Raw genomic sequence first — 24,847 nt, forward strand, 5'->3', positions numbered from 1 at the left:
GTATTGTTTCCAAATTTTATTTTTTGCAAAAACATATGTATGTATAGGCCACTAAAACTATGTGAAGAATTTCATGAGGGGGCTCCTCCACTGGACAGGAATCCTCCTACATATTCCCTCTACATTTAATAGCAGATGGGAGTTAGAACTTAATGTAGGAACTTAATGTAGAGTTCAGCATGTTACAGTGGGTCTTGATAGCAGGGCAGTATGCCAGAACCAATCTGATCCCAATTATTCCTGCACAGAAGTTACAGAGCCCTCCAAGTCAACATGTTCCAACAACACTTCTGCACTAAAGGCAGTACAGGTGTCCCCTCCCCCCGCATCAAATCCTTTCATTCAGCAGTACACCATTAAGGGTTCCAAGACTTTCAGCCCCCACCTCCACAGCCTCTAGCTGCTGCAGCCCAAACTCTGGGGCTTCTCATCTCCATTCCATAGCTGTGTTTCCTAGAGGAGCCTTATTTAATCGTTCAGTTAAAATAAAAACCACCTGCAACTTCCCACTTTCTAAAATTCTGTCCTCCAAAAGGACTTAGCCACACTGACCATCAGATCTGCTCATTATGTCTTTCAGCACGTCTCAGATAAGTCATAGTTGTCAATGAAGCTCCTCAGCATGCTTTGATAGTGGTCCCCAATGCTTCTCATATTGGCACGCAGTGCTACTTCCAGTTCCTGCTCCATGCAGGGCTCCTTCTGCAACAACATAGTGGCCACCACAGCAAAATTGAGTATGACCTGCAGGTAGTCCTAAAAGAAAGAGGAAAGAGATCATGTGCAAACCTGACATTTGAGGATCTGCCTTTGACGATCACAGCTCTCCTCCCATACTAGCTGCGAACAGAAAGAGTCTATGGTGCTAGCCATTGGTAGTAGTAGAGTATACAGAAACCACAGAACGTATCACACTTGAAACACATAAGCAAACACATCACCACACCAGTTATGAAGATTAATGCCATTCCAGCAACAGCTGTTCAAGACTGAAGAAGTCTTGAGTTTTCCATTAAAAGCCTTGTATGTTTATATCACTGCAGGGCATAAACTAAAGATCATTGTCTATCTAGTCATAATCATAATCAGAGTGATAAGGGGGTATTAGATGTTTTCAGTACCTGGTTGTAGGTGAACAGAAGTTTTCTTCTGTAGTATACAGTTTGGACAGGAAACCCAAAGATGATAATTATTCCAAGTCAACAGATATTAAGTAAGCATGTACTCACTTCCATGGAAGAATCCCCTTAAATGACATTGTAACCTTGTATTTTGAGCTAACGACTAAATCCAGTCCATAAGAAAATATATTTCAAACTACAATTTTTTCTTCTAAGAACTATTCTGTATTAAATGGTGCAATATGATCTGAAGATCACATTTCTGTATTAATCTGTTTTATTTGGGCTGTAAGAAGGAAATAAAAATATACTTTGCTAGCAGGTTACTTTTGTGTGATAATTTCTCAATATAGGCACAAGAGTGGCAGCATAGAGATTCTGTCAGAGCTCTCTCAGCCCCACTTACTTCACATCCTGTGAGATAAGTGGGGCTGAGAGAGCTCTGACAGAACTGTTCTATGAGAACAGCTCTATAAGGACTGTGACTAGCCTAAGATCACCCAGCTGGCTGCATGTGGAAGAATGAGGAACCAAACCTAGCTCTCCAGATTAGAAACTGCTCTCTTAACCACTGTACCATGCTGACTTAGATTGGAGGAGCTCCCTAGGATTACAATGAATGCATCTGAACAAAGTTTGAGTCCAGTGGCATCTTTAAGATCAACAATGTTTAATTCTGGGTATAAGCTTTTGTGTGCATGCACACTTCTTCAGATGAATCTGCTCAACCTCTTCAGTTCTCTATACTTTCAAGACCTTAAGCTGACTGGATCTTTATAAGCGACTGAATTTTGATACGTCTTGAAAAATGAGTCACTTCCCTCCTAGTCTTGGCCCTCAATAAACCTGTGCCACACGGACAGTATATGGTATCATCACTGTGTTTGAATGCTCTAACTTTCCTCATTTATTTAAACTGGCTTATATACAACCATGTAGTTCCAAAGACTTGAGGGCGCTTCTGCTTTCAGGAGGGAGGGAAGCCATTCCCAACTCCCAATTATTCTTACTGCAGACGTCCACATTGCTATTTGTGGATCCTGAGGGTTTGATGACCCTGGAGAACAGAATTTCAGGGGATAAGTAGAGGGAGGGGGAAACAGGAAAAGCTCATTCTGGGAGATCTGATCTATGAATGGATCTTGCTGGATACCTTGTTTACACCAGGGGTAGTCAACCTGTAGTCCTCCAGATGTTCGTGGACTACAATTCCCATGAGTCCCTGCCAGCATTTGCTGGCAGGGGCTCATGGGATTTGTAGTCCACGAACATCTGGCGGACCACAGGTTGACTACCCCTGGTTTACACCACATTTTCCCTTATAAATGTTCAAAGCAATTTACAAGTAAAATCTTTAACATAAAGACTACTGAAGAGGTTTATTTTTAATTTTTTTACCTGTTCAATCTGGTTCCTTCTTGTCAGTACAGCCGCAGAGCGAGGGTCCTCAACGATCTTAGGTGGGGTTGAGGTACCAGTTTCCATCCCAGCACAGGACTGGTGAGGAAGGCCTGTCCCTTCACTGCTGGGGGTCAGCTGGACCTATGTACAGATTTCCCAACAGGATGAAGAATTAGTTTGGCCAAAAGCTTATTAAGGTAAAGGTAAGGCAAGCACCGGGTCATGTCTGACCCTTGGGGTGATGCCCTCTAGCATTTTCATGGCAGACTCAATACGGGGTGGTTTGCCAGTGCCTTCCCCAGTCATTACCGTTTACCCCCCAGCAAGCTGGGTACTCATTTTACCGACCTCGGAAGGATGGAAGGCTGAGTCAACCTTGCTTATTAAGCGTGTATAAAAGCTTATTAAGCATGTATTAATGCTGGAGTTCAAGATAGTATGACCAGAACATTTTTTTCCCTACCGACTCATGCACTTCTGAGTTTGCAGACTGCAAGTGTTCTGTAGTCTCTTCTGGAATGGATGTTTCAACACCTAAAGCAGCATCATGATTTACAGGAGCTTGGACTTTTACACCATTCATTGTTACCTGCAGATAAATGGAAATAAAACGAAGACTAAACTTGGTCTGAATTACCATATATAAAATTGGAAATAGGACAAAACTTGGCCTGGCCCTTAAGACAATAGGGCATGCAGCATACAAGGAATATGAAAGTTGCTAGCCAAGTTTTGTGCAACTGCCATTAAATTCCTTGGCACCTAACGGTAAGAAATACATGAGCCTTTCAAGGTAGCCAGATCTTTGCTACTAAAGAGATGCAACTTTCTACCATAGCTAAAGTGATGGAAAAATAATGTAAAAACCAAATGAGATTTTTAAAAGGAGCAATGGGAGGAAGAACAGGGAAGATTTGAATTTGGAATCCTATCCAGTGTGTGTATACAGCCACAAGCATGACTTGTCACAACTGCCCTCTAGGGGTCCAGCTGCCACAGGCTGAGGTTTGCTGAGAAATAAAGGTTGTTTAACAGTCTTCCTTCCCATCTCCCTGTAACAAGAGATTCCCTCCCGCATCCAATTAGAGGACCTGTACTAAACAGTTTTAATAAAGGCTTTGCCTCAGCAAAACTGCTTAGCAGCAGAGATCTTCAGGATTTATCTATTAAAGAATGATTAATAACCTTTAATTGTGATAATACAAAACAGTAAGGGAGTGAGTTTGTTCTCTGAAGTGTAACCAGCAAACCAAGACAGAATACCTATAGAAATTTTTTTCTTGTATTGAAATAAGAAGTTACTCTTTTTATTGAGTAAGACAGAGAAAAATACAGGCATGAAAAAGATAACCCTATAATTATTGTGTTGCTAAATGCTAAAATTATCAAAGTGAATTGTTTCATCATATAGGATTTTTAAAATATTAAATAAAATCAGCTTTCTGCTTTTTGTCTTGCTGTTTTTAGGGATTATCAAAAAGCTAATGCTGCAAACGAAAAGACTGTAATCTAGTCTTCTGAGACTTCCAACTTGTCATAGAAGTGCATATTTGTAAAAAATTACCAATCTTTCTCTTAAACCTGTTCTATCACAAGCATGTGATTATTATCTAGATAACTTATTTGCACATGTTGATTATCTCATATTTAGTCATGAACCAATCAGTAGGTGTATATGAGCTACATCTGATATAGCATAACAAGGTCAATCTCAACTCTGTTTTTTTAAAAAAGCAGTTTGTCTAACTTTTCTGTAAATGTTTCAATTAACTGAACAAACTGAAAGTAACTTGAAGCAAAGAGAGTTCTCTGACAGTTGAAAAGTGCTTGAACTTTTGATTAGGTTGCAAGCTCAGCAAGAAAGGATTAGTGACTTCAGAACTACTGCTATATCCCATTTGCCTGGGGTTGTTAATATGGAACTTAAACTACTAGCCACCAAGATAATCCTCTCTCCTTTTATAATTTGATCCTGACTGACTTGAACACCAAAAGCTTGGGGGACGGTATGAAGATGAGTCAATCATAGGTAGGATTTTCTAAGCAGTCAGTTCACACCCAAAAATCATATATAAAAGAAAACTTTACCATTCTACAAAGCATAGATAACTGGGAACAATCAGCAGACAAAAGGCCTTTAACAGAGTCCTGAAATATTAAAAATCACATTGCTAAATACTATCAGGCTTTCCCAACCATGGTACTAAAGGTCTCTCAACAGTTCTACTACACTGGGATTTCCAAAATGGCTGCTGGGGAGAGCCCCCCCCCCCCACACACACACACACTGTCTGCCATTTTCAGCTTTGAGGGAAGAGGAAATTTTTAGAATTAAAAATTGTACTCTTATTTGGGTGACTGCTCCTTCTCAATCATGAGCCTGGAGGGGGTGGGAAGGGGAGGGCCCCAGCCATTTAAAACTTTGCCTGCCAAAGCTCCTCTCACTTCTGGGGGGGCATGGTACCTTGAAGCCTGAAAAATATTTCAGTGGGACCTCCATGGTCAAAAGGTTGAAAAAGGCTGACTCCCATATTTATAAAGAGCCTCAGCTATCCCATCCTGGGAATGGGCCCATCTTGGCACAGCCTGACGGGGCCTGTCAGAGACTTGTCACAACTCTAGACTGCTGTCTTGACAATGCAGTTCCAAAAGCCGCCTCGAGCCTTCGGGGGGAGGCGGGGTATAAATACAACAACAACAACAACAACAACAATAATAAAATAGGCTGATAATTTTATACATTTTCTTGTAGCCTGGGAACTTCCTTTTTTTAACCCAATCATGTCCCCAGTCTGATCTTGACTAATCACTTAGAAGTCTGAATAACAGAGCTTAAAGCACCAAGTGGGGAAACTGGTGATAATCCACCCTGGTGCATGACAGACTGGTCATTGAAACTGAAGTTCAGTTTTCCTTGATGAGTTTAAACATTACCATATAGCTCTCTCCCTTTCCAAAAAAAGCCTAAAAAGTTGCTGAACTAGCAAATTTTCATACTGGGGAAAAAGGCATTAGCTACTGAACTGATAGGATTAGGAAAACCCTATTTGCCAAAAGGTAAGCATCTTCAAAATCTCAACCCATAAAAGCTGGCACTTGCCAGCTTATTTATTAACACCACAGTAGTAAAGTATCTGCTAGTTAGGCAAAGACAGTGGAGCTTATGAGAAAAACTCCTTTCCAGGGAAAAGTTGAACTTCTGCAGCTGCCATGAACATCGTGTTGTCTTAAATATCCAAATGCAAACACTGAATATGCGAGAAAATACCATCATATTATAGCCTATTCATGGCAACCTCATCACTTTTTCAAGGCAAGCAATGAACAGAGATGGCTTGCCATTCCCTGACTGCAGAAGCCTAATAAGGGGTCTCTTTTCTTTTTCTCTTGCCTTCCTCTCTAGCACCACTGATCAGCACCACTACAAAGAACTTTCCTTCCATCAACCTTCCTTTGGGCTTGATTTCTGTCTGGACATCAGATCACACATACAAAAAGAAAATTATACCCACACCACATTAAGACATATCTGCATTATGGAGAGCCCCTAGAATTCAAGGGCCAACTTAAGTTACCTTGGAAGACTTTCTTTGTTTCACTGAAGTAGATCTTTTTTTTGTCGCTCCACGCTGTGTTGATTTCGTTTTTCTTTTCTCTGATTTCTATTTTATGGGACAGGGGGCAGGAGGAGAGAGGCTATCAATATCTGATCTGAATATGCTGAAGACTTATATGATAAATAAGAGCTCATATCACCCCAACAGAAGTTACCGTCCTAGACCGTGGACTATGCAACAACAATGCTAAGTGAATTTCAAAGCAGTGACAAAGCAGGACAAAATGCAGGCGATTCTGTTCAGGAATCACTGGATTGAGTAGTGAAAGTTGCTGGGGCAGTGTGGGGAACTACATTAGCAGTATATCTGACAAGTACAGTGGCAAGAGACTAGTATTTTTGTCCTCAGTGTTGCCACTTTCTACCAATCATTCGCCCCCTAAAGGATTTTTTAAAGTTCTGTATAGCTATGGGTCTTTGTTGCTAGAGGTATTACAGGGCTGCACACATGTTAGGCAAGCAGAGAAAATGTTTTGCTTATATCTGCTGAGAAAAGGCCAGGACTGGGTGGGATAGAAGCACACAAGCTACAGGTTGCCCTTCATCCCCCCACTATTACGAGCAGAACTAGCCTTGCAAATAACAGAGACATGGCTTCCTTGTAGCAGGTAGGCAGGCAGTACTATAGAGGGAGGTGCAGGGAGGGGGGTAAGAAGAAGCAAATGTCCAGGCTTCAATCCAGTGCTAGGCATCCCATCAGCCCTGAGAAAAGACCCTCTGTTGTGGGTAGACAAAGAAGAGGGCAGGGGAGAAAGAGCCACATCCCTGCTCCCCTTACAGGCAAAAGGCTGAGTGAGTGAACAGGGCAGCAGTGAGATGCCACTGCTATCAAATCCCTTCTCCCCTGGGAGTTTCTTGTATATTATTTATTTATTTATTGAATTTGTTGACCGCCACTCAGGAAAGGCATGCACATCAGGCCCTTGATGTTCTGGGGCAGTGGTTCCCAACCTTTTTATCACCGGGGATCACTGAACGCCGGGGACCACTCAACGCCTTTTACTGAGGCCCGGTGGGGGGGTAGTTTACTCCTCTACTCTCAACCACTGCCCTAACGCTCTCTGATCGCTATGGTAATGTTTAAACATCCCTTCAAAGTAAGATACAGACACGCCACAACAATGAACATAAGGAACATTTTATTTTCATGGAAATTTTAACTCATGACAATGACAAATCAATGGGAACCCTGAGCTAGTTTCTCTGCAACGAAATAGTCCTTATCTGGGAGTGATGGGAGACAATGACACCCGAAGTGTGCTGTAAAGGGCCGGGGGGGATGAAGTAAAGGGCCGGGGGGGGAGAAGGTGTCCTTCGGGGCCCACCTCCAATTAGTCGAAGGACCACATGTGGTCCGCAGCCCACAGGTTGGGGATCGCTATTCTGGGGCATTCTGAAGAGGGATCCAAGATCTTCCACAGCCTGGCCTCAACCATCCTGCAGCAACTGCAGAATTGTGACAGCTTCAACAAAGCTCTCAGCTCTTTCAGGAGTTCATTCCACCAAATCAGGGCTAGGACTTAGGTCAGGTGTACCTCCCATGGGTTGGGGACCACCAACAGATTCAAACCTGCAGAACGAAGAGCTCTGTGGGGAGCATAAGGAGACAGGCGGTCCCTCAGATATGTGGGGCCCAGACCACAGATGGTCTTAAAGGTTAACACCAAAACTCTGAACCTGATCCAGAATGCAATCATCAACCAATGCAGCTACCTCAGCACTGGCTGGATATGGGTCCTCCAAAATGACCTCATGAGGACCCTAGCTGTTGCATTTTGCACCAACTGCAACTTCTGGGTCAGGGATACAGGAAAGCCCACACAGAGCAAGTTACAGAAGTCGAGCCTGGAAGTGACCATCACATGGATCACTGGATTATAAATACTCAATGTGAATAATAAAATATAAACTGGCTCTTTGTAAACTCATGTGAGATACATACATTTTATTGCGGGGGGGGGGGGGAGTAGCATCGAGTTATTTCGCAAATGGGTCCCTAAAAGTACAGCAGGTTTAAAAGTGTAGAAGTGGAACATGCATCAAAGTGTTTCAGAGCCATTAGTATATTAATTATTTTGGAATACAAGCAACTTTATTTACAAAGTTATAGTTAAACCTTTTACTTTTAAATAACACACAATGTTAATTCTAAATCAGACATCATTTTTGTTTGCACACCACAAAATATGATTGTGTTTGCTTACCATCATGGGGTTCTCTGGAGAGTAGGATTGTGACATTTTGCAGGATTTGCTGGTTCCTGCATGAAAGAATAAAGATAAGTCAGAGCTCTGTGGAAAAGGAGGCAAACCACTTTCCTGCAGTGACAGCAGAGAAATAACTTAACTGTAGGTAATAAAATCCATTGCTATGCTATGGGATAAATAGATTCAGGTGTGTATTCATGTTGGTCTGAAGCAGCAGAACAAAGTTTGAAGCCAGCAGCATTTAAGACCAATAAAGTTTATTCAAAGTATAAGCTTTCTGACAAAATGTGCATGTACACAAAAGACTATATCTTGCATAAATCTTTGTTAGTCTTAAAGGTGCCACTGGACTCAAACTTTGTTATGGGTAAATAAGTTTTCCGGGCATATCTAGTCTATGTGGAGATTTGAATCTGACAATCTTTTGCCTGGGACTTATCCTTTTCAGAACTCTCCAAACTTACACCAAGAGAGTATTCTAGCAGACTCCAGATATCAGCTCAAGGTGTGCACTACAATGTAATTTTTTGTCAGTGAATCCTTCTCTGACAAAAGTTCTGTGTGCCAAGCAAATCCTTGATAGTAAAATTGGGTCGGAAAGATTAGACCCATCCAAGAGGCAAACAAGTTTAGATGGGAACCTTTTCATTACACACATACATGCCTGGAGACAATGAAACCAAATTCTGTTACTCAAGACATGAGGATTTATAATTCTAAACACATAGCATGAAGCCTGAGCAAAACAAACCTTTGGAGGGATGGTAGTGACATATTTTATGAGTTGAATAAGTGTGAGGATGCTCTGTCTCCTGGAACCACTCTTGGAATGGATTCTGGCAACACTTACAGTGACATTTACTGCAATAAACTATTCTGGTTATCTCTCTTCTCCTGTGGAAAACAAGCACAGAGCTGACTTCAGAGGTGCACCCATCTATAGTCAAGACAAGTAGTAGTTTGCTACACAAAATAAGCTGTCAAGAGCCTAATATAAGGCCTATCTACATGCCAAACATCAACTGATATTGCTTCCCCACAACCCAAATTTTTTTGCAACTACATCTCCTGGGAAAGTAAGGATGATTATTTTTTTAAACAGCAGCATCCTCCAGCATTCTCGTGATTTGCTGGGGAAGATAAACCGACTTAAGATCAGTTTAGCTATGTAGTGCAAAAATAGCCCTAGGTTCAGGCTGACAACTATTCAAATTAAAACATTCCCAAAAGCTGCCACCTTGAATCAATCCACCCACCTCAATGTTTCTTTCCCCTGTATCATTTTTAAGTACCATGCAGAAGGCAGTGTATAGCACCACGAGCTCTCTAAGACCATTTATGCACTGGGCACTTTACTGCCCCAGTTCTCATGCACTGAGCACAAATAGGGGGCGGATGTGGTGCACTGGGCCAAATGCACGCCTGTGTGAGTGCAGGAAGAGGTGGGGCCACCTGCCACGACTAAAACTCCAGCCTGTAACCCAGCATGAAACCTCCAGTGCATAAACGGTCCAACCCAGGCACTACTCAGTTGCTAGAACATAATGGTCAGCGACCCAGATGATCTACTTGAGTCCCACAAGTGGCTGCAGTTTTGCTTCACAGGGGATCTCAAATGCCACCTTTATCTCAGAGAAGAATCCAAATGATGGCCTCACCTCAGAGGGGATTTCGAACATTTTATGGTCCTTTGTGTGCTAGAATGCTTTGAATCACTGTTATGATGACTCTTTGATGAAGAAGGACAGCATTCCAACACTCTTCCAGTATAAGGATTTTGATGAGACGAACAGCAAGAATGAAAGGAGAAATGAGATAGAACCTGGCAGGGAGACATGAGGTGGTTGAATAGGATGCAAAAACAATCCACAGCAGCTTCCATTTTCCAATTTCCAACTTACCACATTTCTTTCAAGTTCTGAAACACAGCCACACTTTTTAGCTTTATCCACAGCCCAGGATGGTTCCTGGCAATCCTCAGGTGCCCATCCTTTGCCACCATCATTCCAATTAAAGTCTGGGGCAAGGAGACAAGATTCAGATTCCCAGAAGGAAGGCTGGAAAAATGAATGACATAAGAGAGGAGGATGAAGGTAGCAATGAAGCGACCATGCAGGACGGAGGTTTGCCTTTACACTGAAATCATGCCCTGTCATTCTGAATTTGTATGATTTTAAATGTTGTAAACCTTCCTGAGACAACTATGCCAGGAGGAGCATCCTAGATCTAGACAGAATCTTATAATAAGTCCCAAAACAATGTGGTGAACTTGGACCAAACTGTAACAATGACATTTTAATTGGGCATCAATTATCTTATTCAGGAGGGGAACATACAGCAGGGGGAATAATGATGGCCATATTAACCTTAGGGGGCTATCCTGGTATCATAGTGCAGGAGAACTGATAGAGCATTTTAGTTTTGCATGCCAAATGGAAAAAGAAGTAAATGCAATCTGAAATTGATGATCTATATCACCATTGAATTACTTTATGTATTATTAATTACATTTGTATACCACCCTCCCCTGAGTCTCAGGGTAGTTCACATGGAACATAAACAGTACATTGAACTTTGTGTGTTAAATAGAATAGGTACAATACAACAATGGAACAATAACAACAAACAGTTTAATCAGGACAACTCTCAAGCAGGTCCATGGTTCAGTTTAGGTACATGGATTTCTCAGAGGGAGGTTCAGAGGCCCAGCAGGTGTTGCTGATTCCAGCTGGCCTCAGCCAAATGCCTGGCAGAAGAGCCCCCTTTTGCAAGCCCTGTGGTACTGTTTTAGTTCCGTCAGGATCCTGATCTCCTCCGGGAGCTCATTCCACCAGGTGGGGGTCAGGAGGGAGAAGGCTCTGCCCCTGGTAGAGGCCAAGCAGATTTCTTTGGGGCCAGGTATTACTAGCCAGTTGGCAGTGGCAGAGTGCAAAGTTCTTTGAGGGGTGTAGGCAGAAAGGTACACAGGGTCCTGACCTTGATTCCTGATCTGAAATTTGACTGGTAGCCATTGCAGTTGATGGAAGATGGACCAGATGTGGGACCTCCATGGTGTTACTGTGAGGACCCTGGTCGCTGCATTTTGGACCAGCTGTAGTTTTCAGATCAAGGTTAAGGGCAGGCCTGTGTACAGCGAGTTGCAGAAGTCAAGTCTAGAGGTGACCATCGCATGGATTAATGTGGCTAGGTGTTCCAGGACCAAGTAGGGTGCTAATAGCTTGGCTTGGAGAAGGTGGTAAAATGCCAGCCACACTACCCTCATGACCTGAGCTGCCACTGAGAGGGAAGCATCCAGGATCATGCTCAGGTTCCTGGCGGAATGAACCACTGAAACCTGCACACCATCCAGGGTGGGCAGACACGCTTCCTCACATGGTCCCTTCCTACCCAGCCACAGGACCTCCGTCTTTGAAAGGTTGAGCTTCAGCCGACTCTGCTTGAGCCACCTTGTCACTGCTTCCAGGCAGCTGGCTAATGCTTCTGGGGAGAGTCAGGGTGGCCATCCATCAGGAGGAAGAGCTAGGTGTCATCTGCATACTGATAACCACCCAGCCCAAACTTCCGTACCAGCTGGGCAAGAGGGCATATGAAGATGTTGAATAAAATTTAGATCATTTATTAGCTCGGGAAGGAGGATTTTGTAAAATTGTGTCAAGTCAAATCTCACAATATGAATAAGTCTTTAGAAGATCAATTACAAAAATTAGAATGGATAGTTGTACATGCCATTAATAATATCTGATATACTCTTAATAATTTATGGAATAAGTTAACAGCCTGGATGCCAGATATTTCTTGGCTTAAGGCAGTATTTGCAGGAGTTTTGACTTTTATATTAGTAGAGAATAGTTTTTGTATGTTTTCAGTGTTGTCCTTGCCACTCCAGCTCTGAAACCTCGAATGATTAATGATGGTAAAAGTATGACTAAGAAATAGAAGACAGGATGGGCAGGAGATTTATTAAATATACTCTTGCCCGCAAAACAAGGGAGGACTGATGGGCCTTGATAAATAGGAAAGATATAGACTTAGGCGAACCATGATGATAATGATTAACGTGTGACCCACAGTGAGGGGTGGTATATAAATTAAATGAATAAATTAAAAAACCTTAGATCTAAGCAGATATAAAATACTGGAATGGAAAATATGTAGTGATCAGTAATAATGTGTTGAATGTGCACCAGGGAGTACATAATGCTTGAATAATCATAGGAAGTTGCAAAGAACATTTGTACGTTCAAAGAATTGAACCATTTGAATATGAAGGTGGTTAGAACATCTATCTAAAAGTGATAAAATATATAATTCCACCTGTGTGTGGGAAGGAGGGTGGAATGTGCTTATGTAAGAAAACTGTATACAAGATGGGTCTGAAATACTGGTAGTTCTGAAGATTCAAGTTGGCTTGTCTGCCTGTTTCTTTCTATTTGTCCAAATAGACTGTGCTGTATCTAACAATCACTCTATTGCTTAATTATCTTTCTAGCCAAGCAACTTTTCAATATAAATCCAACATAAATAAATAAACGTTTAGATATGGGAAAGTCTCTTTGCCTCCTGATATGACAGGGGAATGCAAGATGCCTTGAATTACATCCGGGTAACACCAATCTCAGGGAAGAACACTTTTGTCCAGGAAAACTGCCAGCTGAGCAGGAAAGAGTTTCTTGCAGGAGATACCCATTTGTCCAACTGCTAAGAAGGGGCAAGACAGATTACTATTTGAATTACCTCTGTGGAAACGTATACTCCCAAAAAGGATGGAAATATGCACTCCAAGTTGATTCGAGAAAAGAATGCCAAGTGGCTCTCATGGGGCATCACTCAGGATGGGTGAAGGGAAACCCACCCAGCTAGGGCAGGAAGGGTTAAAAGATCTGGACATTTCATTAATAGTGCTCAAGCCAGGACCAGGAGAAAGAGAAGGAACAGAGCAGCATCTGCCTTGACCAGCCCTCACTGGCAAACAAGGAAACAGACACAAGCTGTGATTATGGCATTTACTCTTATCTACCTGTGGGAAGGGGGGATGGGGCAAGCTCTATTATATGCACGTGCATCCTGTCACTCACCATAACAGCCCCCTCCCATTTGGTGGCCCCCATTTCTCCCCACAGATGACAGAGTTTTCTGGCCTCCCTGAACACAAGCTGCTGCCATACTTTTCATGAAGGAAGGGGTGGAGGAAGGGAGAAGGCAATTTGAAACATGAACACTATATGCTCAGGAGATAAGAGCAGTCATCCCATGACACCTTCAGCCATACCACCTATCTTGAACATTGCCCACCTAGGGGAGGAGACCCATTTGATTACATCATTTCATGCCTTTCAGCAGTACCCAGTTGTTCCCAAGGCAGTCTAGGGTAAGGTGACCAGATTGTCCCACTTTTGGAGGGACATCTGGGGGCACCTGGCAAATTGTACTTGCGTTGAAATTAAAAATATATATTACAATACTATTTTTGCGTTCTATGCATTCTATGAAAATTTTTGTTGCTCCATACAGACCAAATTTTGAATCAAGAACCCTCCCAGTCAATGGTGTCCTGCTTTACCAATGTTAAACTCTGGTCCCCTTAGTCTAGGGATTAGTGGAGACTGATGCCAACTGACTCATTGCTGATAGGGTTGGGCACTTAGGCGGCCGAAGAGGCCGTTTGCTCCTGATGCAGCTAGCTCCGCACTGTGGGGGGGAGGGGATTCGTAGGCACCGGTGTGCTGGGGGGCACAAACAGGTGCGCTGACGCCCACGCCGCCCCCCCTCCCCACACACACAGCGCGGCGCTGGCTGCTTGAGGAGCGAATGGCTACTTTGGGCGCTGAAGCACCCAAGCCTAGCTGATTTCACCCCCTCCCCATTGCAGCACTGAAAGCTGTTGGCTTCATGTTGCTTTTAAGATGTGTGTCTTAATTTGATTTTAATCACTGTTAATTGTCTAGGCAAATCTTTTAGATGGAAGGGCAGGATTGGAATATTTTAATTCACAAATAAATGCAGCTGCAGAAAGAACTGGAAGTGTCAAGTGAGTAATGGGGAGGAAAGTGCTGCGAATGGCTTGAAGTTGGTACGTGGCTGAAAAGGGGAATACCTCAATCATACCTGGGAAGCCCAAATAAAATGATAGCATAAAAGGGGAAGGAAGAAGTGTTTACAAATTTTCTCCTCTCTAAAGTATATAAGGAGCAACAAAGCACAGACATGCATTATGTCTGATCTTATAACATTTATCTTTAAGAAGCAAATGGTACAACAGCAACCTCTGAGGAAAGTCCTATAATTAAAAATTCTGTACTAGCCTGTCCAGGGGTGTTTGTGTATTTCTGAATGTGCATTTGCTCCTGTAAACAAGTTATTATTATATTCCCAAATCTTTGTGAACTGCACATTGTAGCAGGTGCACTCCGGTGCAGAATTTTGTACCCTGAGAATTATAGATTTATCCCTCTATTTAAAGCAAACTTTTTGGCCCCCAAGCTATAAGCATGCATAAATGAAGTTTGCGCATTGGGTAAATCTTTCAACTATAGTTTTTTAAAGAAATTAATTTATACCTTACTATCCAATCAAAGGCATACAGTTCAGAGAAAGACACAGAGAACATGGATATTTTGTGCCTTGTGGTATGTTTTCTATAGAAACCATGTCATAATAAGAATTACATTATGTATCACCATAATGAGCAAGGATAGATAACCTTACTATTGATCAGTACACAACATGGATTTACTTGTCAAGGGTAGGACTGACATGAAAGATCACTAGTCAAGAATAAGAGTAGGGATGTACACTGAGATTCTCTCTAGCTCCAGGGACAAGGACTTAGTGGGGAAGAGACTAGAGAGAAAATGAAGGCATGAAATCCAGGTCAGAAAGCTGGCTACTTATAAGCTATAATATAAACAATGCACTTAAGCCAGGCTGGGGCCTAAAGGATGCAGGAAGAGATAGTTTATAGTCATGCAACCAGTAGCTCGCTGTCACTTTTAACAAGAACACCAACAAAATTATGTCATTCATTATCATTTTTGAGGAAACCAGGGAATAGTTTAAGTAATACTAATCAAATAAATGGAACCAAGATGTCTGAATTAGTGTGTTAAAAGTCAGTTGTAATCTTGGGAAAAGACATACTCTTCAACTTAAGCTTTTAAAAAGATTGATACAATTCCCACACCAACACCAGCAACACATACAGGACTCTTCATCATCCTTACCTGCTCACTTTTTTCCCCACTCACCAGCACGGGTACCGAATGAACTTCAGTGGGAATAACTGGAAGGGCAGAAGAGCCACCAGCTAGAACTTTACATGCATGATAACAGTCTGTGTCCTCATGGCTGCCTCCCACTTGGGTCTACATAGATTTCAAAAGGAATCAGGGTTATAATATTCTGAAAAACACAAATGATTGGGTGATGACTATGACACCATCTCTGCTACCCACTGAGTTGGATCCAGCAATCCAAAAGCAGAAGGATCTTTCATACATGGATCTTCCCTGTTTTTTCTTCTCCCTAGCAGACATTTCAAGAGCCGCGGATCGCCTTCCCCGGGGCCTGGGGAGCTTTTTTCCGGAACGGGGGGGGGGGGGGAGGAAAAAAGCTCCCCAGGCCCCAGGGAAGGTGCTCTGCGGCTGGGGAGCTTTTTTCCAGATGGGGGGGGGGAAAGCTCCCCAGGCCCCTAGCGCCCGCTGAATTTTGGCTTCAGCGGGCTCTACTACTAGTGGGTGTATAAATTTAGTTCAGGAAAATTTCTGGAAGGATCTTGAAAGGGTGATCCCAACCAATATCCCTTCAACTATTTGGAATAAAATATGTTGTTTACTTCCTGGATGAGAAAAAGATAGTACTTAATACCAGTTCAAGGTCTTCCTTTCCCATAGATTTACATTCATCTGTGGTGTCAGAGAGCAATGAAATTTCCAGAGCTGGTGATGAGTTACTATGGTAGAAATGGTCTGTCGGCTGACTGGATTCCAGCTGAAAAATAAGGAAGCAATCAGGCAAGTCTTTCAAGAGCTAATACAGGTTCCTACACTAAAATTCCTTCTGGGACCCTCAGTTATACCACCCTGACTCAAAGCAAGTCATCATATAGAAACAAAACACATTAACGTTTTTTAAACAACTTCACATGCACCACAACTAATTTATAAATTGTATATTTTTCTTTATGGTCTTGAACATTATCATGTTGCTTTCAGATGACTATTGTTCTAGCAACATCTTTTTAGCACCCAGAATGACGTATCCTTATAAAACCCACCACACATCCTGTAAGATCACTTTTCCATCAGTATGGGAAGACTGGTTTTGCTTGGCATTCCCTCAGTGATTCTTTTTGCTCAATGTTATAATTTTGTTTTGTATGTATTTTAGCTCTGATTTAAACGTAACCAACAGCGAATGAAGAGCCCCTGTTTCCCCCCCCCCAAAAAAAAACTCCACCAGAGCGCTCTGGACCTATTGTGCCATTGCACTGTTGCATTGTTCTACTGTTATATTATACTGTTATATTGCACTGCTATACTGTTACAACCACTGTTATTATTATTGTATGATTATTAATGAAGATTGTTTCATGTATGGTTCATAAGTTCAATGTGAACCGCCCTGAGCCTCTGGGGAGGGTGGTATATAAATATAAATATAAATGTAAATGTAAATGTAAATGTAAATGTAAATGTAAATGTAAATGTAAATGTACATATACATATACATATACATATACATATAAATAATTATATGTTCTGTTGGGTTTAATGGGTTCTAAGATGCAATTTTATTATATACAAGTAAAGAAGCGTGCTTTTAAAGTGGGCAGGCCCCCTGCCCCTCCTGCTGATGAGGAGGAGGCTAGCAAGAGCAGTGGGCCTCCACAGTGGAGGCAGCAGGCTTTCCCCATGCCCGGTGGAAGCAGGGAGGCCAGTGAGAGTGGCAGGCCTTTTGCAGTGGAGGCAGCTGGGCTAGGTCACCCTCCACCAGCAGCGAGGAGTGAATAAGGTGATTGGACTTGCCTGCCATCCAGTGGGTTCAAGATAGTCAGCCTGAGGTGAGGGGCCTTGTCAGAGGACAGGGACCACCTTCCGCATGCAACCTGTAGTTGGTCCTTTCACTGAGGGGCTATCTGAGGGCCAGAAGAGTGTGTCTCAGACCTTGGATTGGCCCTCAGTGGGAAGGGCCACCCCCTGAGGGCCAATCAGAGGGCTGGCACATCATTCTAAGCATGGTCATGATTTTATGTAGTATGATGTCTTAATTTTTTATGATGTATGTTTTAATTTTAATTTGTATGTAGCCTGAATAGTTCAGCTTAGCCCAGCTTAACAGAACAAAATAACTAAGCAGGGATGGGCATGGTCAGCACTTGGATGGGAGATCACTGAGAAAGACTAGGGTTGCCATGCAGAGGAATCCCCCATGGGTGGATTTGCCATGAGTTGCTTGTGATTCAATGGCATGTTCTTTGTCTCAATTTTCTTGAGCCCCTTGAGGATAAAGCAGTGGAATATATATATATTTTATAAAATAAAGATAATTAAATAAAATAAAGATCAAGCTCTGAAAGCATCTGTGATGAACTGTACTTTTATTATAAGCTCTGTATAAACCAGTAAAGGACTGTGAAAGGTTAATTTTTCACAGAGCCAGAGAGCCTTGAGTGACAGGCTGCTCCAAGGAATCTGATTGGTTAGCATCAACTGAACAGAGAAAGTCTTGAGAAAGCTGCATATTGAGGAGAGAGTCAGTCAGATTTCTGCCTTGACTAAGTACTGACAATCTGATTTCAACCCTAGGTAAGAAGAGTCAAGTACTGACAATTTCAGAATTCAGCCCTGATTGAGAACAGTTTAACACGGACAAGAGAACTGGAAAAATTGACAAGGACAAGTGGGTAGTTAGATGGAAATCCCCATTCAGGCCAAAGAAATGGGACAGATCTTCTAGTGAGAGGAGAATTCCCTTACCAAGTCAAATAGTTACCATTGAAGAGTGCAGAGATCCCTGGTGTGGTGTGGTTAGAAACTGCCTTTAGAGACCTTAAGAGTAAGTTAAAAACTCATGATGAGTACTGGTATTTCAAGAGAAGGGGTTTGGGTACTGTAAAGAGTTTTACCAGCCTTCTGGAAACCAAAAACATCAGAGCATACGCAAAGGAAGTGTTCTAGAGCAAAAGTGCCGCACATGCGTCATTTCGGCCATGCATGGCGCATGTGCGCATTTTGTTATTTCTGAATTTCAAAATGCCTCGCCATTTAAGTTAAAGCCAGCTCCTGACCCTTCCTTCAGGTTCCTGAGCTGAGACAACAGCCAAAATATTGTACTGTGATTGGGTGGGACAGCCAGAGTTCTTCAAGAAAGAAGAGAAAACATTAATAGAGCAGCTCAATTACAGTAAAGGGAAAGAAAAACAGAGGGGAAATCTTACCTCAGAGGGCAAGATTTTGTTTTTAGAGAATGCGTATAGTGGTTTCTGTCAGACCTTGATTTAGGAGACCCATGTCCAAAACTATGACAGAGTTCAATCATGAAAATCTCTTGAGCCAGTAACCCATAGGATTGTTTTGATTCTTGTGAATGCTTTGCATTTCACTTCTATATGTGGCATTTCTGCCAGTGATCTATACATGCAGTGGGATCATACATTATATATGTGTTAGCAACTGTTTTCACATATCACCCATGAAAAAAACAGCAGTGTAGATGACTTTCCCCTGGCTCTGTGAACAGGTACATTACTAAAAATACCTGTACTATTCTCATTTCAGACGTGTATGCCTCCATAGGAAAGGAAGCATCTCGTGAAAAGAACAGAATTAGAAATCCTCCCACAAATGTGGGAAGACTAATTTGTCTAGGAAAATGAAGATGAATAAGGGACATACAAAGGGGGAGGGGGGAGCCTCATCTATAAACCGCTCTGCGGTTATTAAATAAAAGAGTAAGGGCAAGTTGGGAAGAGTTAGGGCGGGCTCTGTCCGAGATAAAAACTCGGAGGGGCGAATCAGGAGCCGCGAAGCTCCTGATAGACTACACGTCGCTGCGGGGAAAGGAGCAGGGACGTCACACAACCTCCCAACTTGCCGCCAAACGGCCTGGGACACCGTGCCCCTTCGCCGCCGCCCCTCACCGCTGCTGGCCAGAGCTTCGCCGTCGCCAACGCCGCTTCCCGGGCGTTGCCGCTCCCAGACACGGCTCCCCCAGCATGACCGTCCTTCCCCGACAAACCTGCCTGCCGCTGTGGGCCTGTAGATACCAACGCTGAGCCGCTCCACCGTCTCCGCCCTCTCTGCCCCGCCACTGGCCGTTAGAACCATGGGCCGCTGCAGCCTGTGCCGCGGCTGCCCCGCGGCTGCCCTCGCCGCGCTTGGAACACCGCTGCCCTCGCCGCCCCTCAAACACCGCTGCAAGCGCCGCCACTTCAACGGCGCCACCACCGCCACGGCTGGCCCACCACCCCCGCGGCGCACCACGTCCCCGCACGCCTAAGGACCGCCCGCCAAACTCCGTCCCTGAAGCTCCCAGCCGCTGACGAGCCGCCAACGGCGAAGACAGGTAAGCCGCTTCCAGCCCCGGCCCCACTTAGGCCTTCCGCAATCTGGGGGGGAGGGAGAAAGCCTTCTGCCCCTCCATGGCTGCTGAAGCCTTTGGGAGTTGGCGGGGGGGGAGGCTGCGCCCATCTAGTGCCCATTTTATTTCAAAATAAAATGGGCTTTAGATCTAGTTATATATGATCCTTACTATAAAGAAGGACACTTTGGCCCTAAGAGGAATAAAATCTAAGGGAACATGAAGAATTATACATATCAAAGAAGAAAGATGCCACTAAATATTCATCATTGCACTCATATGCCATACACAGAAGAGTGGGCAAGGAGAAAATAACTAATGAAACTAACTTCACCATACTCTTGTATTGACTCAGACCTGCCCCTCACCCATCCTATGAGCACTTTCTTTCAGCTTTGTAAAACTGGAGTGTTTTTCCTCGGTATCTCATTTTTAAATAAAGTACCAAACTAACAAAAACTAATCAACTTATACCCAGCTTTTTAAGGGGAAGAGATACAGAACTTGCACGAAGAAACAGAGGTATGAAACAGACAACTCAATCAATGATAGGTACAAGAACCAAAAAAGCACTGAAAAGATAGGGAGGATGAGAAGAGATCACAACACAACAGCTCAAAAATATACAACTTAAACCTTCAATTCTTTTCTTAAAGGTACTCCCCATTTTCTAAATAACAGAAATAAATCATTTTATGAAGTTTTTAAAATGATGGAAAATATAAATATGGTTCACCCCATTCTCCCTGGCCAAGAGCCATCTTATACAACATACTTCTAGAAACCATTACTAAAGCTATACATAACAGCAACCCAAAAATTTAAAAGCACAAGAAAACCCCATAAAGACTTCAGCTCACCTCACCACCAGTGCTAAACAAGTTTGTTTTTAGAAGTAAAGTAAGTTGGAGCTGAAGATGCAGTCTCCAAGACAGTCTATGTGAACAGGGGAAAGAAAGGAAGAACAAAGGTTGTAAGGAGAAAAGACAAACACTATGGAGAATCAGTAGAAGATGCACAAACAAAACAGGAGAAGCAATAAACTTGGGAGTATGGCTTCAGCCAGGTTAGAGGAGGAAGCTGCTTAATTGGCATACCTATTGGCATCTAAAAACCACGTGCATATATCGGGTTAAGAAGGATGCAGGGGGAGGGAGGGGGAGGGAGGGAAAGCTTTTCTCGCTTGGAAAAGCAGCTGTTCTTGCATATGCCTGGCAGCTCTGAACTATCATTTGTCATTGTATAGGGACCAAAGAGCCTCTTGTGGCGCAGAGTGGTAAGGCAGCAGACATGCAGTCTGAAAGCTCTGCCTATGAGGCTGGGAGTTCAATCCCAGCAGCCGGCTCAAGGTTGACTCAGCCTTCTATCCTTCCGAAGTCGGTAAAATGAGTACCCAGCTTGCTTGGGGGGTAAACGGTAATGACTGGGGAAGGCACTGGCAAACCACCCCATATTGAGTCTGCCATGAAAACGCTAGACGGCGTCACTCCAAGGGTCAGACATGACCCAGTGCTTGCAAAGAGGATACCTTTACCTTTACGGGACTGAAAACCTTTTGGAGAAATGGGAACCTTCTTTAAAATGTTACAAGAAAAGAAACCAAGAAGACAAGTGAGGGGTTCCATTCTCTTGGAAACAATTATTACTTATCCGAGGTAAGGGCTAATTCCTTGCTTTCACTATACAAGGCTATATGATACTCAGGTGATCAACTGTTGCCTTGGGCTCTCAGCCACTGGGATTTTTAAAAAAATGACAACATAACCAGTGGCAGTGGCCCATGAAAAATCCAGACTAAAAAGCAAAAGTCATATAAAATCTTTTATTAAGGGCAACCACCATTACAGAAACATTGTGCAAGTTTTGGAGCTCACCAGAAGTCTTCATCAGGCTAGATGCTACAATATAAAACAATCAGATGAGGGGGAGAGCATATATTTCAGAGCATGATCTTAAAACGTAACCTTACAAGCATTTAGCATGAGATTCTAGCAGTCTGTCATTTATTTACTGCTGTTAAAGTATACTACTTGCATATTGGGAAGAAGCAGTAAATAATAGTCATCTCACTGGAAAAATAAAGACCAGCAAAATTCAATTGTCACTCAAATACACATTTCCATTTATCCTGGATTTTGCAAGGGCCAACCAATACAACTGGTTATATCTTTATTCTACTTTACAGATACCTAATCTGAGTCAAGAAAGAGAAGGATTTGTCAATGGAATAGGAACACCTTAGGAAAAGACTGCATACATATGGGAGAATTACCCAGTTTGATTTCAATTAACGAAGTCTTTTGTAGTGTGTGTGTTTAAATAAATTCATCCTTCTTCCATGTGTATCTTCCATGTATTTTGATTGACATTTAGACTTCTCTAGATTTTATTTTTCCAATGAGATGATGCTCCATTGTAGTTTATTTTTCCTAGAATACAAGTGGTAAACTCTAACATCAGCAGCAAATCAACTAGTCTCCTAGCATCTCAAACCAAAAGCTAGTAAGACGAGGTTTTAAGATCATGACCTGAAATATCTGCTTTTTTCCTCCTCAATTTTTAAAAAAATATTTGTAAATTCTGGCCCGGTGAAGGGTTCTGATGTGTTTGAAATCTTGCAAAACATTTTGTCATTTTCATTGCCCCTAATAAAAGGATTTTCTAATCTGTAACTGGGTCAGAGATAAGATTATTTCTAGTAAGAGATAGCTTAAGTCCCCTAAGCAAAGTGAAGATACTTCTTATGTGGAGAAGAACTCAAAATAAGTCTATGGATAGCATGAAATAATAATCTTCACAATTGACAGAGGGGCTCACTGAAGAGGACCTTCATCTGAAACTTTCCCTGTCTGAGTTGGACTGTGAATGCTCAGGATCAGGGTTGTTCGCCTCCTTTGCCCAGCTGGGAAGACCCTGGAGATACAGCCAGAAAGACTGTGTGTGTGTGTGGGAGGGGGGTTTGTACTGCTTTAGTAGGCCAAGAGGATTTTCCGGTTATTTGAGTCTGACCTGTATGCCAGTCATTGGCCCTCTGGATTTGGCCTTCTACGCAAAATGTAGGCTAATGAAGTGTATGTGTATGTGGAGGGGGGGGGTTGCCTGAAGAGTCATACTTATTTCTACCCGAGACTCTTCTCCTGACTATCTTCTCTCCTGACTATTTAAAAAGGTGGTCAGCCACTCCTTCAGAGGGTCCAGGGGAAGTAGGATTGACTTGCACACTCACAATCTCCTGATCAGTGTGGATTTGTGCTGCAGGGGAAGGGCAGATCACTGGAAACTACTGCAACAAGGCATAGGGCTTTTGACATGGATGTTTTCCTCATAGCTGGCTGAAGTGCTTTCATATGAACAATGCTCCCCCCACCCCAGAAGACAAAAGAGAAGAAAACACACAGTATAGCATATGAAGAAAAGAAAGGATGACCAGAGGAACTCCATAGTAAAAAGGCCAAAAGACAACTGCAGCTCCTTCCAAGTCCTGAACATGCAAATGAGGTACTCCCCTCTTCAGGGATGGAGGAAAAATTACCTAATATCTTGCCTCCAGGGATTGTGTGGGAAGGTGTAGCGAAATATGAGGATGGCAGGCTCTCCTCAGTTGAGAAATGGGGTATGTACAGAAAGCCTAAAGTGCATAAGCGAAGAGAACTTTACAAACTCTGGAGATCTGAGTGTCAAGGAGTAGCTATAAGTGAAGAGGAGATGGACTAATAATAACATTTAGAGTTGAATCCCATTATGATTACAAGTTTCATTATCAAAATTCTTCTAGATGAATTTTTGCTGTGCATTTTCACATAAAGAATGAAAGAATTAACCAGCAAAGCCATACCAGTTCATCTTCATCCTTTCCCAGGGAAAGAAGGGCTTTCCTAATCTCAAGAGGAGTTGGAGGTTCAACAACACATGAAGGTACAGACAATTCAGTAGGAGATGGAGGATCTGTCAAACTAGCAGTATTCATATCTTGTTTTGTTTCTAGCACCTGCAGACAGTGGAGAGAAAAGGTTGCTCCAACACTACAGCCAAAATGGAAACATTGAGTATCAAAATCCTACTAGTTATCAAAGATTATACATTTTTATGATCACAACAGATAACAAAGCCAAGGCTGCAGAAAACACTATGCTTCTTATATTGTAAAGTTATACTGAAATTTTAATTCCTTATATCAAATAATTAAAGGAAAAATAATTAGGAATACACAATGAGCATAATCAAGAAAAACAGCTGGTTCTTATATGCCATCTTTTTCTACCAGAATGAGTCTCAAAGTGGCTTACATTCTCCTTCCCTTTCCTCTCCCCACAACAGATACCCTGTGAGGTGGGTGAGGCTGAGAGAACCCTGATATTACTATTTGGTCAGAACAGCTTTATCAGTGCTGTGGTGAGGCCAACTTCACCCAGCAGGCCGCATGTGGAGGAGCAGGGAATCAAACCCAGCTTGCCAGATTAGAATTTGGCACTCCTAACCACTGCACCAAACCGGCTCTTAAGAGAAAATTAAACACTCAATTATTTGCTTATGTATTTATTGATTTAAATGGGCTTTCAGCAGTCATAGTTGGCCTTCTGGTACAAAATAATGCAATCTAAGAAAGGTCTTTTGGTTACAAACGTGCTTTCTCCAGTTCCTCAGATACCTGGTACATAACTTCCCAGTAATTGTCATTGTAATTGTAAGCTTATCTCAGTGATTTCAAGTACTAAAACAATGAGTTTTTTAAAAGTGAACTTTCCAAGATTCAAGAAAAAAAAATGGTTGGAGAACCCATTAATCATCAAAAAACAAAATTCAATAACGTTTTGAACAACTCCGGACTATAAAAAGGCCCTTATATTTGCACAAAGAAAATATCAGTTCCAAAAGCAGTGAAAAGCCAAAGATAAAGATTGAATATTCACAGACTTAGTAGGAAA

General features: G+C 42.5%; 1 protein-coding gene across 15 annotated transcripts in view; it reads right to left on the bottom strand.

The window, feature by feature from the left end:
• Position 1: 1 nt before the first annotated feature.
• Positions 2–24,847, bottom strand: part of LOC143835961 (uncharacterized) — a 68,292-nt gene continuing 43,446 nt past the window's right edge. For all 15 annotated transcript variants that reach the window (XM_077334500.1, XM_077334512.1, XM_077334503.1 and 12 more), the window contains 11 exons: positions 23,758–23,910; positions 16,209–16,331; positions 15,566–15,706; positions 10,247–10,402; positions 10,004–10,167; positions 9,097–9,239; positions 8,343–8,398; positions 6,098–6,184; positions 2,986–3,111; positions 2,520–2,663; positions 2–756 (listed from right to left, as the gene is read on the bottom strand). In XM_077334500.1, coding sequence (XP_077190615.1) covers positions 577–756; positions 2,520–2,663; positions 2,986–3,111; positions 6,098–6,184; positions 8,343–8,398; positions 9,097–9,239; positions 10,004–10,167; positions 10,247–10,402; positions 15,566–15,706; positions 16,209–16,331; positions 23,758–23,910 — 1,473 coding nt within the window. In that variant the 3' untranslated portion in view covers positions 2–576. The remainder of the gene's footprint in view (positions 757–2,519; positions 2,664–2,985; positions 3,112–6,097; positions 6,185–8,342; positions 8,399–9,096; positions 9,240–10,003; positions 10,168–10,246; positions 10,403–15,565; positions 15,707–16,208; positions 16,332–23,757; positions 23,911–24,847) is intronic.

This window comes from Paroedura picta, chromosome 4 (genome assembly GCF_049243985.1).
Source record: "Paroedura picta isolate Pp20150507F chromosome 4, Ppicta_v3.0, whole genome shotgun sequence".
In the NCBI taxonomy this organism is placed as follows: Eukaryota; Metazoa; Chordata; class Lepidosauria; order Squamata; family Gekkonidae; genus Paroedura; species Paroedura picta.